Genomic DNA, 16,678 nt, shown 5'->3' on the forward strand with positions numbered 1-16,678 from the left:
GATACCATTATAGAGTACTTAGTATGTGTCAGGTTCTGTTATTAGGACTGCAAATTATTAATATATCTAAGTCTCCAAATAATAACATGAGGCATTTATCCTCTCATTTTACAATGAATTAGAGGGAGGCTTAAAGAAATTAAAGGACTCACACAAGGTCTTCCAGTAAATGGCAGAGCCAAGATTTAAACCAAGGAATTTGTTTTCAGAGCATGTGTACCTTCGTGAGGTGTGTCTAGTTTTATTTGTTTGTTTTTTTATTTCTGCAGTGCTGGGGACTAAAATGAGGATCTCACATGTGCCAGGCAAGAGCTCTACTACTGAGTTACACACCCTCAGCCACCTTAATGTGTATCTAAATGGCTTCTTTTGAGTTGTAGACTGTAGGAAGCTTGAGGGTAACAACTGGGTCTGGTCCCTCTCCACAGCTCCCAGACCTAGTATAGTATTTCCACCTCTTAGCTATGAAGCTGGATGCCTTCTAGTGATAATTTGTAGCTTTCAAAGTTTACTGACCAAATGAATCAGTTTTTGTTAGAGGGCAATTTAGGACATACCTGTTCTACGTGGAGCAATACTAACATTTGAATGAGAGGACACATTGTGTAATAAAATAATAATGACTTAACTAAGTACCAGACCTATATCTTTAGAGCTGCTCAATGTGTTATAGAGTAAGGAAGAATATACAATTATGGTGCATTACTCACTAGCCCCTGCTCATAAAGAATTCAAAGGCTCAAGAAAACACTGCAGGACTTGGAGAGAAAAAGAGTTCTCTTGGAAAACAATTCATATTTTACGAAAGTTCTGAAGCTTTGAATGAACTGCAGCTAACTATAACAGAGATTATCAATTCCTACTAAAAAATAGGGCCTGATATACATAAGAAAAAAGGTCTCAGATTATTTATGTAAAAAATGAGAAATATATTTACCTTTGGAGGCAGGTATGATAGAAAGAGAATGTCATTTGGACTGAATTTGAGTTATTGACCCATAATGACAATATGCTGATACTCAATTCCAAGTGTTATAAATCCCTTTGAGTTTGATCAAGGCCTTTCTAAATGTTAAGGTAATTCTAGGAGGTGACTTAGAATCTCATATTTTTTTAAAATATTTATTTATTTATTTCCATGTGGTCTTGAGGATTGAACCCAGTGACTCATACCTGTGAGGCAGGCACTCTACCAGTAAGCTATAGCCCCAGCCCCAGAATCTCACATTTTTGGAGTGAGTCTATGTTCCATGGTAAAAGTCAGTGGGGGAAGAATTCTCATTTTCTTTTTAAAATAATCACTGTGGGCTAGGGATACAGCTCAGTGGTAGAGTGCTTGGCTATCATGCATGAAGCCCTGTGTTCCATTCCCAGTATCTCAAAACATAACACAACAAACTACACCTCCTTTTTGCCTTCCCAATGATACACATTTAACATGACATCTGCATGCCATATCTGCTATTAAAAAACCTTTGCAGAAAAGTTTCCTTCTCTGCAAAGACTTTTAACATACATTGAGCTTTTTAACCAAATAACCTGCATTTCCCAAACTCCACTTTAAAAACTACTGCAAGCAGCATGCAAAAAGAAAAATGCTGGAGCAGAACTGTTCACACAGCCTGGATTTCATTTCAGTAATTCAGAACGAGCCTTAAGCCACATTACACAGTGATGGCAGTCAACATGCTGCACTCAAGTTAGAAACACATTTCCTTTTAGTTTATTCCAGTTCCTAACATACATTTGTTGCAGTAATCTTATTTCTTGCACAGCCAATAGTACCAAACAAACAGAAAAGGTCTAGATTTTATCTGTTGCCTGGTAACATAAGTACTCAATAAAAATAACAGGAAATATTTCCCAAAATTATGGTAAGAGAAAGAGATAGGGAACCCACACTTGTTGTGGGATGTGATGAGTTTATTCAGCAATTTCCTAGATAGTTTTGAATTCAATGCACAGAAAGGAGGATGAGAAGTTCCTATTTATATGATAATAGAATGTTGAGAATGTAACAAAATATATGGAACAAACTAGGATTCATTCAGGAACTTTTGTGGGCACATTGTAGATGGAATTGAAGCTGCATTAATATTTGAAAGTGTGTCTAATTTTTGTCTGAAGTGACTGGATGCAGTTATGAACTGTGTGTTGAAATATCATCATATTGCCCCCTTGAAGAGGGCTCTATTTTTGTTTTGAGCATGTGCAATCTCAATTTATTCAGCTCTGGCACCTCCTGCACACCTACCATTCCTAACCCCACTGTAGTCTGAATCTTACCTAGTCTTTAAGACCATAAGCAAAAAGTAATATTAAGGGTTGACTATATGTCTGCACTTGGTATCTTAAACCCAGTGCCTCACACCTGCAAGGCAGGCACTCCACCACTGAGCTATAGCCCCATCCCCAGAATCTCACATTTTTGGAGTGAGTCTACATTCCAAAAATTGTGGCTCAGTGGTAGAGTGCTTGTGTAGCATGTGTGAGACACTCAGCACCACATATAAATAAATAAAGCCCACTGACAACTAAAAAAAAATTTAAGTTTTTTTTATATTGATTGCCTTTTAAGTTTATATATAATGATTTTGAGAAATGGCAAAGTATTTTTTTTAAGTATTCTTGTAGGTGCCAGGGCATTGCGAATAGAGAGAAATGATGGGAGAGTGATGCACTGTTTTCAAGGCAGGACAGTCATTTAGACATCTCAATGGTAAGACACATGATTTCTAATTATAGCCCTTGTAGTTTGGGGTGGGGTGTAGACATAGTCCCATTATGTCAGTGTTAATTGAAACCATGAGAATGCAACTCTCTTTGGCGTAGGAGCTATTAATTTTCATGGTGCATGTAACCACTTGTGTATTTCCAAAAGACCACAACAGACTTCACCCTTTCAGGCAAAACTGCTGCTACAAGCAGGTATATAAGAAATGTATCATGAACCATGGCAAATAAAGATGGAATAAGTAATACAAAGACGTGCAGCACTAGGGTATTCTTGAACCATCTGCTACTAATTAAGAGGACTTTTCTGAAGTTTGAGTAGAAAGCTCAATGGAGTGCATTGAAATCACTGGATGTTTGGGCCCAGAAAATTGAAGCAAGGCACATTTACTTCAGCGAAGCAGTGCCTTTATCTTGAAGTAACTTAAACTTGATTGTGCTAATGGCCTTTCAAAGATTTGGCTGTGATCAAATCATTGCTCAACTTAAAACTGCAACCATTTTGTTGCAGAAGTAAACTGTAAAAGTAGGGCATCCACTCATAAAGAGAAAGTAGGAACATCTCTGAGTTAAGTATGTAATCAGTAGCCCCAAGACTAGGATGCTTGTCATATTTGATTTTAAGGATCTCTTTGTAGATAAGTGGGAAAGGTGGGTCTCTTCAATTAGGAAACACATTTCCTACTCTAAAATGTCTTTTTTAAGCTCAAGGCAATTAATTTTATTGGGCACCAAAAGAAGGTATGTTTATTTCTTGGGTTGTTCTAGTTCCACATGGAAATTGCTGGTGGGCAGGTGTTAGAAGGGGTGACCCTGTATCTGAAAAAAAATTGCTTCAGGGCCCAAACTGGTAGAAGATTTTAATTATAAATTAGTCACATGGATTTTTTCAACATTTTCAATTTCAAATAGGTTTTGAAAGCCAGGTCATTCATTGTCTTCCTCATGTCACTGTACCTTAAATTCTATTTAACTGGTAGTCATATTTCAACAGTTCATGTAATATTTTCTCAAGTGTGCAAGTATGCTTGGCATGTTTTTACAAACATTCCACTGATGGTATATTTGGATACAATTCTTGCTTATGTACCTTTAGAAACTGATATGATGCCTATGTGTCTTCTTATTGTAAATTTAGATACTTAAAGTAGCTGTAAAACATTATTTCCAACCTTACTGCCTTTTCAGCTTAGGGTAAACACAAGGAACTGTTGAAAAAATGTCAAATGTAAATAATTGATCTGGATTAATCATGCACTGTTTTAGGGACTCTGACATAAGTGTCTCCAAAATTAATAATGGTTGTTGGGATTGGCAGAAATTGAGGAACCAAATTATTCCTTTAATTATAACAATCATCCCCTCACCCCAACCACAGCCTCATATACCCCCACAGATACTTGGAATGTACAATAAAAATATCATAAGGAAGAAGAATGAACAAAAACAGTGCAAAGAATTATTTTCTGATAGTTGATGGGCTGAAGATGATATAGAAAAAAAACAATAATGTAATGCAATCAATTAACTAATCCTTATTATTATCCAATTCTAATGTGAAAAATCCTATAAGCAACTGTTTTTCATAACACATTATCCTTTAGAATCATTTTCTTCATTCTGCTAAATAAAATCTTCCTCTTTAACTGGGATGACTGTACGTCCTGGGCAGTCCTCATTGCTTATTAATAGTGACACCTGTTGCCTATATATAGTTATTAGCAATAAGCACCTCCTGGTTTAGACAATACATGTCCAAGTTTGGACACTATATTATATGGTCACATTAACTATAGATGAACTCTCTGATAGGGAGTCAGGTGACTATTTCAGTGTCCAGTGTTTCTGTTGACCAGTCCTTAAAACAACCAAATGGCCTAATTGGAGGCTGCTATCCTGTGTGTATAGGCTCTTTAGCAATGACCTACACTTTGGCTTTTCCTTTGAGAGCCTAAAGGTAACACTAACATCAGTCTTGCAAACATAACTTTGCCCCAGTATATCTGTTTCTTCCCTGGTATTGGGGTCATGGAAGGGGAGTGGTGGAATGGCTTTGCAAAAATTTTTCAGGGGATGGGAATATAGCTCAGTGGTAGAGTGCTTGCCTAGCATATGCAAGATCTTGGGATCCATTGCCAGCACCACACACAAAACAGCAGCAATAATAACAACAACAACAAGCTTCATTGAGGAAGGAATGGGGAAATAGCAATAGAACCTTTTCCCCTTTGAAATCTTGCTCAAAACCCTATTGCATAAAAGCAAAAAAAGCAAAGCTTCTCTGGTGAAACTAGGGAGGTAAAGGCACAAATGCATAGTCTCACCCACTAAAAAAAACAGCAGATCCCTTTATCTTTGTGGAAGCCTAGAAGCACCTTCCAAGCTGGCCCCAAGGACCATAATCTGAAAAAAAACACTGATCTAGTCCAATTTGCTTAATGTACAATTGAGGAATCAGGTTCATTTCATCATCCTGCTTACACACTACAATTTTATTTCCTGTAATGGTAATCCTATAAATAATGTCATGGTCAAGAGCAATGGGGCCCACATTAATTATCATGGAAAGCTCTGTCTTCTAAAAGGCTCTGAGTATAACTTATAATAAGGGAGCATGGGCTCATGGGTTGGTTATAAATGACTTTCTAGACTATAACTAGTAGGTTCCAACATAGTCACTCAAAATAACCAAATGTGGAACCTGTGTGTATAAGTTTCTTTTCCAAGATGGGGAGTGGAATAATAAGAACTGAAGAGTATGGAGGTTATTAAGCTCATTTTTGAAGTTAAGATTCCAGAGCAAATACATATCCTACTTCTAAGAATGGTTGCTAAGGAAACCACAGAAAAGAATAATGATATATGAAGATGTTCATCATGGTTTTGTTTAGCAACTATAAAAAGCACAAGTATGAGAACAAAGTGTGAGAGAAGAGGAGGCAAGAGATAGAGAGAGAAGACTTTTTGAGCCAATGGAATTCTAGTGATTCATTTCTGTACCTTTCCCAAACTTGCTTTTAAAATGAAACAAAACAAAAACACACACATAGAATGCAAACAGCACTTACCACGGAGACTTTGCCCACTACATCTCTTGCAACTGCTAAGCCTTGAGCAAAAGTACGGGCTGCCACAAATGCACGAGTAACTTGTAGCTTCAATTTCCGAGGGACATCTCCAAAGGGCTTGAGCTGCTCAGTATACTTGCTCACACATTCCAGATACTCATCTGTGAAGTGGTACTGGGAGTTCACCAGGCGGAACATCCGTTCAAGGAGGCGAGCCCAGAAGTCATTAAGCATTTCTTCCAGGTTCACATTTCCTACCACATAGTAGTGCTTCAACTCCTTGAAGAGCTCTTTAAATACTTCTGAATTTTGCATGTACAAGCGGCCATATGTCTTCACAAACATATCATTCAGGGATTTCTCTGCATTTTCAAGTAGTTCTTTGAAGAATTCTAAAAACAAAACAAAAAATGAGAGAAGGGAAGAAGGTTTTTTTTTTTTTTTTTAGTAATTAAAGAACAAAATGTTTTGTAGATAAATTTGAAAACTGAAAAGCGTCAAGAAATTAAACTGGAAAACATGTTTGTATACAGAGTGAATGCTTTCTGGGGAATTTATCAATTCCAATCACTTGTCAGTGAAAAAAAAAAAACCTATGTCACAAAGTCACTTACACATGTGTTTACCTTTAAGAGATGGAAAATATGAAATTTAATTAAAAATATGAAATTTTAAAGCAGCAACTACTCAAGAGTCAGTATAATATACACACATTCTCTTTCTGAATGAAAAACTGAACAAAAATAAACAAATGTCTAAAATATCAAGTTTTGAGGAACTTTCAACAGCATGAATCTAACCCCTAATTGTAACCTAAGAGCTGGATAGGCATTCTCAAAAGTTGTTTTACTTGGGTGTGAGGTTTTTCATTTCTTCTCCTTACATATCTATGTAGTAAGAAATTCTTGAGGCTAAGAAACATTATGAAATAGCCCTAGAAGCAAGCACAGAAGGGTTCTGAAAGTAAGTTCTTGGGTCCTCTGTGATATTAATATAAATTAATCTTGGGCTCCTAAAAGATTCATACAGTGTCCTTTGTATGTGAAAGAAAAAAAGAAAGAGACATAGACAATAAGAATATAAATGCAAGGCTGGAGTTGTAGCTCAGCAGTAGAGCACTTGCCTAGCACATGAGAAGCAATGGGCTTTATCCTCAGCACCACATAAAAAATAAATATAAATACATAATGGACTTTAAGCATAGCTTTTATAAGAGGACATGGAAAAATAACCGAAAAAATACAAACGGGAATACCTAGTTATTTCAGATTTATATTTTGGCCACCACACAGCCATGGACTAAGTGTTAAAAATTTTAATCTCTCAAGTACAAATGATGAATTGGTTTTCTCCTCTTGGAGCTTTTCTCAGGAAGTTCAATGAAAAAGAGGAGCTAACAGAGTATCTGTAACATTAATCATTCTTAAAGAATCTTTTGCCTGGTATAAAAATAAACACCTCATGATATCAAGTTTATAAGCAGGAAATATAATAAATACCAGAGCAAAATATAAGGACCACATCAAATAAGAAAGTGTCTCTAAGTGAACATGGAGCAGAAAGAAAATATGCCACATACTTCAAAGCAAGAACATTGGCAAGCTTATCAAAATACAATAGAGCTACAAAACCATTCTCTTCTCACGCTGGGTGGACAAACCAGAGACTGACAACTAACTCCAAATACATTTTTACAAAACCTGAACTGAGTAACCTAAAGCCTTTTGGAAAAAGATAGAAGTGTGTGTGACTAACCCTTTCGTGCCAAGAGATTCTCTACCTATGTCTCTCAAGCCCCTAACTCATCACTTCATGTTTCCTTGAGACTTAGGGATAAAGTCCATAGTTCTTTCTAGTGCTAGATTTTCAAATTTTGAATATGCTTGTTTGTTTGGCTTTGGGGGAGCTCTCTCCTCCTTTCATCTAGTTTTTCTTTCTACTATTGCTGGTCTTTTATTTCCTAGGCTTGGATTCTCTCTGCAGAGTAAACAAACAGGCAGGTCAACCCATCCCCATTGGCATTTTTACCAAAGCTCTCTTCTTTCAAGTGAGAGGGCAGAAAATGAAAAAGAAAAAAAGAGCTAGAGGAACTACATGAGTCAGGGTTCTCCTAAGGCCCACACAATCACAGAGGCTAAGAAGCCCCATGATGGCCACATATGGGCTGGCGAGCCTCAGAATCTGATAACTGCTAAGTCCAAAATGCCAGAAGCCTGAAAATGAGAGAGGGGTCAATGATACTGCCCCAGTCCTGGGACAAAGGCCTGAAAGTCCCCAGGAGTGTCGCTGGTGCATGTCTGAATTCAAAAGCTAAAGAACCTAGAGTCTGATGCCACAGCAGCACAAGAAGGGTCAAGTGTAAGCAGTACCAAGAGCTGGCTTCCCTGCTTCTTCCATGTTTTTTGTTTCATCTGGGCCCAGACTATTTGTTGGTGCTGCTGGCATTCAGAACATGGCTTCCACCACTCAGCTCACTGACCCAAATACCAATCTTCTCTGGAAACACTTTCACAGACACACCACGATGTGTGCTTTATCAATTCTCTAGGCATCCCTCAATTCACTTGACAACCAAAACTAACCATTGCAGGAACCCTGTAAGTAGTCAACTATCCTTTTATTCTCTCCAAAATCCTGCAGAGTTTTCAAAGCACGAGCCAGGGACCAGCACTGCATCAGAATCAGCTAGATACTTGTTAAAAATACAGATTCTTGGTTCCACCCTAGTCTTACTGCATCAGAAACCCTGGGGTTGGATCTAGCCTTGTGTGATTCTGCTGTAGCCTGAGGTTGGAGAACAACTGTTCTACCTGATAAAACTTCTCCCATTTCATTTCTCACTAGCAATCACCAGCTGCTCAGCAACTACTGTGTTGACTGTAGAGCATTTGGGACAAGCAGTACTGTTTTAATCAAGGCGAAAAGTCTTTCGAATAAATTGCACCTAAAAAAATTGCTACAGCCTTAGATGTTATTTTTATGGTGTCTTGGGGACAAATTTTCTTACATGGGACCCTCTTAACTAAGTATTAATGTGAATGATTAAATGCATGCAGCACTTTTCTACAATTCAAAGTTGGGCAGTCTGTGGATGAGAAGGAACCTTAAATGTCATCTGATCTATGTCTCATACTGTGCTTGAATCACCAGCTTCCATGCTAAGTGTTGTCTGCCAATCAGGAAACTAACGGAGCATGTGGGTTGTGTTGTGACACATCCAGTGTGTTGCATATATAGCACTCACATATTGGAAAAATAAAGCCTGGCCATTGAGAACAATATGCAAGCCTTGTGTTAACGCCACACTGTTAACGCTGCATGACCTAAAAGAGCGAGTTCCAACAGCAATCACAGGTTTTCCCCTGTATTACATTTTCATTATATTGCTCATAAAATTGGTACACATCAGAAAAACTGGGTGTTACGAATTTTTTGGCTTCTCCCTTCAAATTCATTTAATGAATCTTTCTTAATACTTTCTTACATTTTTAATGAATGGCACCTACAGTCATGGCTTTTTTTTTTTAATTGAGGGAGAAACATACAGAATGGCACATCTAGCTTAGCTTTAATTTAGAACTTCTAAAAATGTCAAAGTTCATCCCCTTTAGGTTTCAAAATGCTGCAGGCCAAACAAGCATGAAGACACTGAACGTTCTATGGAAAAAGTAAAACATTCTTACAGTTCCTTGTACAGGTCAGGAGTTTAGCAGTTGATATAGCTACATAAAATATAGCTACTCACAGTATAAGAGAAATGATTCCATGTAGAGGAGACTGATTTGAAGCTAATATGAACACCACCATGGAGTTTACACTTGTTCTCACAACTCACAGTCTATCTGGGAAAATCTTAAGAGTATGTGAATTTAAGTTAGTTTGTACTTTAAAAAGCAGCTTGGTGCTATCTGCATACTAAATCCTAATTCATTTCATCATTCTGAAATTTTATTTCCTTTCCTTCACATTTTAAAAGAGTCTTTAATGTGGACATATAAGTTACAAATATAAAAACCATTTGAATGGACATGTGGTTAATAAATGCTTGAGAAATTCTATAAAACTGATATAACAAACTAAAACCTCACAATTTAATCTCTCTAAATGGCTATGCAATTTGACAAGTATGTACTGAGTGGATATTATGGGCTCAAATCAAAGCATACAGTTTAACCATGCATCTCAACCTTCCTTCTGCCCAATCAGACTACAATGAAAGTTTCTAGAAAGACAAATTTCCCCCATCCAATTCACCTTTACTATACCACCACTTTCCACATATGGTTTATGAGTGCACCAGAGATTTTAAAAACATCTATAAAATTCTTAATCCTTGGGCTAGGGATATAGCTCAGCTGGTAGAATGCTTTTCTTACATGTACAAGGCACTAGGTTCAATTCCCAGCATCCCCCAAAAAAATTTTTTTCTTAATCCTTTATTTCATGTAGAAAGTTCTTAAATATTCATCTCTTTTGCCTATGAGAGTCAACAGAACAAAAATGATGGGATCCAAAAGACTCAAACTCATTTTTCCTTAGACTTATTTTCACTAGCACTGTTAAATGGGGCTTTTTGGCCTATACTTTCTGTCTGAAAGGATACCTCACATGGATGGCACACATAATTTAAATTATAAAATCCATATTGATTAGGTACAATGTCAGAGTTTAATAATTTCTTATTAGAGAAAAGAAAAAATATATCTTTCCTTTCAATTAAATTAGCAGTTCCCATATGTTCTTGCATAATACTTTCATATCCTTGCTCCCTCACCCCTTTTCTTTCCATGATATTTCCTTCTATAGTGAATGGACCATGAATTAGATGTTCAGGTCCTGGTGCACAGCCATCAATAGCCACTTCCTCAACCGCAGTGTTGCTCATCTCCATTCGCACCCTGCATTACATTCTAACTGCTAAATAAAAGCTGCCTAGTCCAAGACACCTAGCAATCTTCCTTCATAATCATTATGCCTGAAACCAATTATAATGTATATGGTGGATAAGAGAACCAGCCAAGAATAGTGTAAACCAGAGTAACACACATTTCAGAAGCCAAGCTAATTGGAAGTTAGATCTCCCTTGCAGCTGTTGAGTGTATTCATGAAAAAAAAAATGCTGCTCAAAGAGTCTGATTTAAGTGAAAGTAAGTCAAGAAGGAGGTGTTTAACGAGCATTTGAGAGATAGTGCCTGTGATCAGGATTTATTCACTCTTCAATTTTCAGTTTGGAGGCATAAGTATATGTGTTCTGAAGATCAAGCAGCTGCCATTCCTTGAGCTCATGAATGGTCACTTAACACTAGAAAGGAAATAAGCACAATAACATGCTGTGAATCTGAAGCAGCATGACACAGTGGGGAAAGCACAAGATTCTTACTTGGAGCTGTGTGACCACAGTTGGGTAAAAGGACAAACTTCTCTGAGTCTCTACTGCCCTATCCACAAAATAGGGATATTAACTAATGCCTGGCATGAAGTAGATGTTCAATATGCAAACACTTCTAGAAGTACAGGAAATAATGTGTTGCAACCCTTTGAATTTCTTTATAGGAACAATCATTTTTAAAAATAATCTTTTAAGACTGGTTTTTATCTTTCCTAGTAGAGTCAAACATAATCCATCAGGGGAAATAAATGAAGCTCAAAGCTGCTGGAGGTCTGCTGAGGAGACCCAAGGCCTTATAAAACTGAGAGCTGTTTATCCCAAAGGAAATGTTTAATGGCTCTACCTTCCAAGCCTGTGAAGTGTCCCAGACATCTAAGAGGGTGGGAACAACTACTGAGTGAAAAATAAGGAATGGACAAACCTCAATTCTGGAAAGACAGCTTACATTACATTAAAAGAAAGAACACCATACACAGCATACACATGTAAAAATCAAGAAGTAGCCATCAGATCAATTCTCACCCCCTCCTTCAATGTATTACATTTGCATATTACCTTGTTTGTCAAAAGACTGCTAGATACAAAGACTGAGTTAGAGGACTGTTAAGTATTTTCTAGCTTTAAAATGTAATTATTCTTAGTAGAAGCAGTACTGATTTAACATGGGAAAAACTAGAGTGAAAAGACAAAACTTTTCCATACAAATTTTTTCTATGTAAATATCCTGTCTTTTAAAAAAGAAGAAGAACATCGTGTACTTCTGGAACTTCCATCGGCAGCCACTTGTCTTGCATCAAATAAACATTCAAAATTCTTCAAAAAGGTCAAAGGACCTCCAGTTCTGCTATTAAATGCCATTAGTTACTTTTTTATAAACAATTGGCTAGCCATTGATTAACGAGCTAGAATGTATTCTAGAATCAACCTGTGACCTTAGAGACTGGAAACCTTTTCTATTCAATCCATTTGCTTGGTGCTATTAACTACCACCTTGTATTTACATTATTAGGAAGTTGCCTTTTACATACAAGGATTAATTTCCCCTTTACTATAAATGCTGTTTTTCATAGCCCTGGAGTGGCATGTAAACATTAAGTCACCATATCAACAAAATTCCTAAGAAAAGAAGCCTCTTTGTAAATGCTACAAATCATACTTTTTAAACCGTTAATAAAAGGGAGTTATACTCAGCTATTCTTTCACCCAATATCAAATATCTAATGAAGAACAGCTAATACAGGCATCTACAAAAGTAAAGGGGAAAGAAGAATCAGAAAGCATTTTACTAAGAAACTGAAACTTTGGTTTATAATCTCCTCTTCTGACTTGCATTTTTGGGAGTGTGTGAAAGCTTTTAACAAGCACTTTCCTCTATCATGGCATAATCTCACTCCTCAAGAGTGCCTGATAAAGTATGGTGTGCCAAAAGGTCACAGAGTCAACTAATGTTTATCAGTGGAGAGAAAATTAATAGGTTGCTCCTAGGTTGACAGGCCAATTGCCAGCTGTGGCCCTCATTAGGGATTGTTCGCATATCAAAGTATGCTAGGAGATCTTGCAAAAGTAGGATCACCCTTCTTTTCCAAGGTTAATTTTATTCCTTGAAAACATTTTGAGTGCCTCAGCTCTAAGGGGAAAGTACAATGTTTGTATCTCCCAGCTCCTATCTTTGGCTAACATGGCCAGGGACACAGGCTTAGTACTGTGTACTCAGTACTTCTGCTGGGCATCATTCCATTTTATGAAGGTCACTTCCGTCACCAACTAAGCAATTTACTTAAGGACTTCCATAGCTGTGATGTATATATGTAAATCACTCTCTCTCACACACACACACACACACATACACACACACTAACACTTTCTTTAACAATTCTTCTGTTGACAGACATTTAGTTTGATTCCATATTCTGGCTACTGTGAACAATACAGCAATAAACACTAGAAGGTAAGTATCTTTTAAATATGTTGATTTCAATTCCTTTGGACATACCCATCACCACAATTGAACCAGCTAGTAGCAGACTTGCTTTCAAGTAATAGAACCAATAACAACAGAGCCCAGGAAACCCCCAACATATGATAGGGGCTTCCATTCCCATTGTAGCAATAATCACAGAGTGTGTACCCCATGTACCCTACTATCTATACCATTCCTGCCTAAACCACCAGAGGAAGCCCATTCTCGCAAGAACTACAGAGAAAGAGAGTCCCTCAAGCTCTAACACAGTATATCAAAACTCACCAATCACAGCCAAAGAAGTTTATGATAAAGTCAATACAACACAACAAACTGATACCCCAGGACACATCAAAAAAACTTTACTAAGAAGTCATTCACATAAAAGTGGAAGAGACATACATCCCAACACATGCAAATTACAACACAGACACACAAGAAGTATGAAAAAAAAAAAAAAAACAGGTACTCCGACACCTCCTAAAGTTCCTAAGTCTCTAATACATGGATGACAAAGATATTAAAAGGAAGAAATGCTAGGAAAAAAAAAACCAAAATAATGATTTTTATAAAGCATGATAAAATATAAGAAAATACAAATAAACTACTAAATGAATTCAGGAGGATAATGCAAGATATGAATGAGCACTTTAATAAAGAGAGATTTGGGGGAGAAAAAAGTCTTAGAAATGAAAAGCTCAGTAAATCAGATTAAAAACTCAGTTGAAAACCTCACAATATACTAGATCAAGTAGAAGAAAGAATCAGGCTTGAAAATAAAGTTGATGAATCACCACATTCAGAACACAACAAAGAAAAAATAAAAATGAATGAACAGAATACAGAAAATCTCTGAAACATTATTAAAAGATCAAGTGTCCAAATATTTGGCAAAAGAACTACATAATGAGGATACAGAAAATCTATGAAGTGAAATAATGGCAGAAAATATCCCAACTCTTGGGAAATAGGTGCTGGGGATATAGCTTAGTGCTAGAGTGCTTGCCTAGCATGCATGAGGCCCTGGGCTCAATCCCTGGTACACATACACAGAACCCCAAGTAGAAATAACCATAAAAAGAACCTCTATAATTTATGATTATATTATAGATTGCAAAAATTATAATATAGAGCAAAAATATTAAAAGCTACAAAAGAGAAGCACCAAGTCATATTTGTAAGTAAACACACAAGAATAACAACAGATTTCTCACCAGAAACTCTACAGATTAGGAGAGCATGGAATTGTGAACTTCAAGGCCTGAAAGAAAGCAAATGGAACCAATATACCCAGTAAGACTATTCTTCAGGATCAAAAAGAGAGAGAGAGAGAGAGAGAGAGAGAGAGAGAGAGAGAAAACAAGAAAAATAAAGAAAGAACTTCCACCTGGTGTGGTGGCACATGCCTGTAATTCCAATGGTTGAAGAGGCTGAGGCAGGAGGATCACAAGCTCAAAACTAGCCTCAGCAATTTAGCAAGGCCCTAAGCAACTTAGCGAGACCATGTCTCAAAATAAAAAACATAAAAAGAGTTGGAGATGTGGCTCAGTGGGTTCAATCCCTGGTACCAAAAGGGGGAAAAAACCTTCCAAGATAAGCATCAACTAAAGAAATGCATGACAATTAGGTCACCATTACAGAAGATACTTAAGGGAATCCTCAATCCTTAATCCAGAAGAAGAAATAAGATTAACATAAAAAAGAGCACAGAATAGAAATAAAGAAGAGCAGAAACACAAATGAGAAACAGTAAAGAATCACACATTATTGATATAGCATAAAACTGGAAGAAATAAACAGAGTACTCAAAAGAACCAGAAGAAAAATCAACAAAGTGATGAGAACAACTACATATATTTCAAAATAACCTTGAACATGTGCGTGTATATGCATATTATGTGTATCTGGTGCTGGAATCCAACCCAAGACCTTGTGCATGCTAGGCTAGTGTTCTGCTGATAATATACACCCCTAGGCCAACAATGAATGTAAATTACAATGGATAACTACTCAAATTCAAAGAATCATTAGGGAATATTTTGAACATTTATATGCCATGAAATTGGAAAATCTAGAAGAAATGGAAAAAATTTCTGGAAACATGACATATCCAAATAGAGTCAAGAGTAAATAAAAAAAACAAAATAGGTCAATAACAGGTAATGAAATTGAAGCAGTAAAAGAAGTCTCCCAAAAAAGAAAAGCCTAGGATTGAAGGGATTCAGTGCTGAACTTTACTACTCTTAAAGGAGAAGTGATACCAAAGTTTTTGAAACTATTCCACAAAATAGAGAAGGAACCCTTGTAAACTCATTCTACAAAGTTAATACTACCCACTAAAACCTGACAATGGCACAATATAAAAGAAAATTATAGACCAATATCCCTGATGAACATAGATGCAAAAATCTTTAACAAAATATTTGCAAATTGAATTCAACAGTATATTAAAAAGAACATGTATCATGACCAAGGTAGTTTTACTACATGGATACAAGAATGGTTTGACATACATAAATCAATAAATATAGTATAGCATATAAACAGAGTCAAGAGAAAACAATCATAGTCATCTTAATCGATGCAGAAACCACCTTTGATGGATGAAGTTCAACATCACTTCATTTTGAAGCCCTGAATAAATTAAGTGCAGAAGGATCATACATCAACATAATGAAGCCCACATATAACAAACCTATAGCCAATATCATTCTGAATGGGGAAAAATGATTTTCTGTAAAACCAGGAAAAAGTCAAGGTGGCCACACTCATGATTCTTATGCTATATTGTACAGAAATTTTAGCCAGATTACTTAAGCAAGAGAAAAAAAAAGGCTACAAATAGGAAAAGAGGAAGTCAAATTATTCCTTTTTGCTGCTGATGAAATTCTATTCTTAGAAAACCCCAAAGACTGCACCACAGGACTCTTGATCAGATAAGCCAATTCATTGAAGTAGAAAGTTCCCCCAAATAAACAGCTTTTCTATATAACCAATAATGATCTCACTAAGAAAAAAAATCAGGGAACCAATCCCATTCACAATAGCCTCAAAAATGTAGAAATAAACCTAATAAAGGGAGAAATAATAAATTATAAAAAGTCTCAATGTAAGACCTGAAACAGTGAAACATCTAGAAAAAAATATAGGGGAAACATCCCAAGATATTGCTACAGGCAACAATTTCCTAAATAGGACCCCAATAGCTCAGAAAAATAAAGCAGGAATTAACAAATGAGATGACATGAAATTAAAGCTTCTGCTTAGCAAAGGAAACAATCACCAGAATGCAGAGACAGCCTTAGGAATGGGAGAAAGTCCTTTTTCTCCCTAGTATGGGGGATTGCTCAACCACTGAGATACAGCCAGAGCCCTTTTCACTTTCTGAGACAGGGTCTCACTAAATTGCTGGCCTTGAACTTGCAATCCTCCTGCCTCAGGCTCCTGAGTCACCTGGATTACATATGTGTGCCACTGAGCTCATCCAGAAAGGGAGAAAATCTTAGCTATTCATCTGGCAGAGGATGA

At 36.7% G+C, this 16,678-nt stretch overlaps 1 protein-coding gene across 1 annotated transcript in view; it reads right to left on the minus strand.

The window, feature by feature from the left end:
* Positions 1-16,678, minus strand: part of GPC4 (glypican 4) — a 112,506-nt gene that overhangs the window by 14,482 nt on the left and 81,346 nt on the right. Inside the window, exon 3 of the mRNA XM_081276855.1 lies at positions 5,802-6,193. Coding sequence (XP_081132981.1) covers positions 5,802-6,193 — 392 coding nt within the window. The remainder of the gene's footprint in view (positions 1-5,801; positions 6,194-16,678) is intronic.

The sequence above is a fragment of the Spermophilus citellus genome (assembly GCF_964194105.1).
Source record: "Spermophilus citellus genome assembly, chromosome: X".
Taxonomy (NCBI): Eukaryota; Metazoa; Chordata; class Mammalia; order Rodentia; family Sciuridae; genus Spermophilus; species Spermophilus citellus.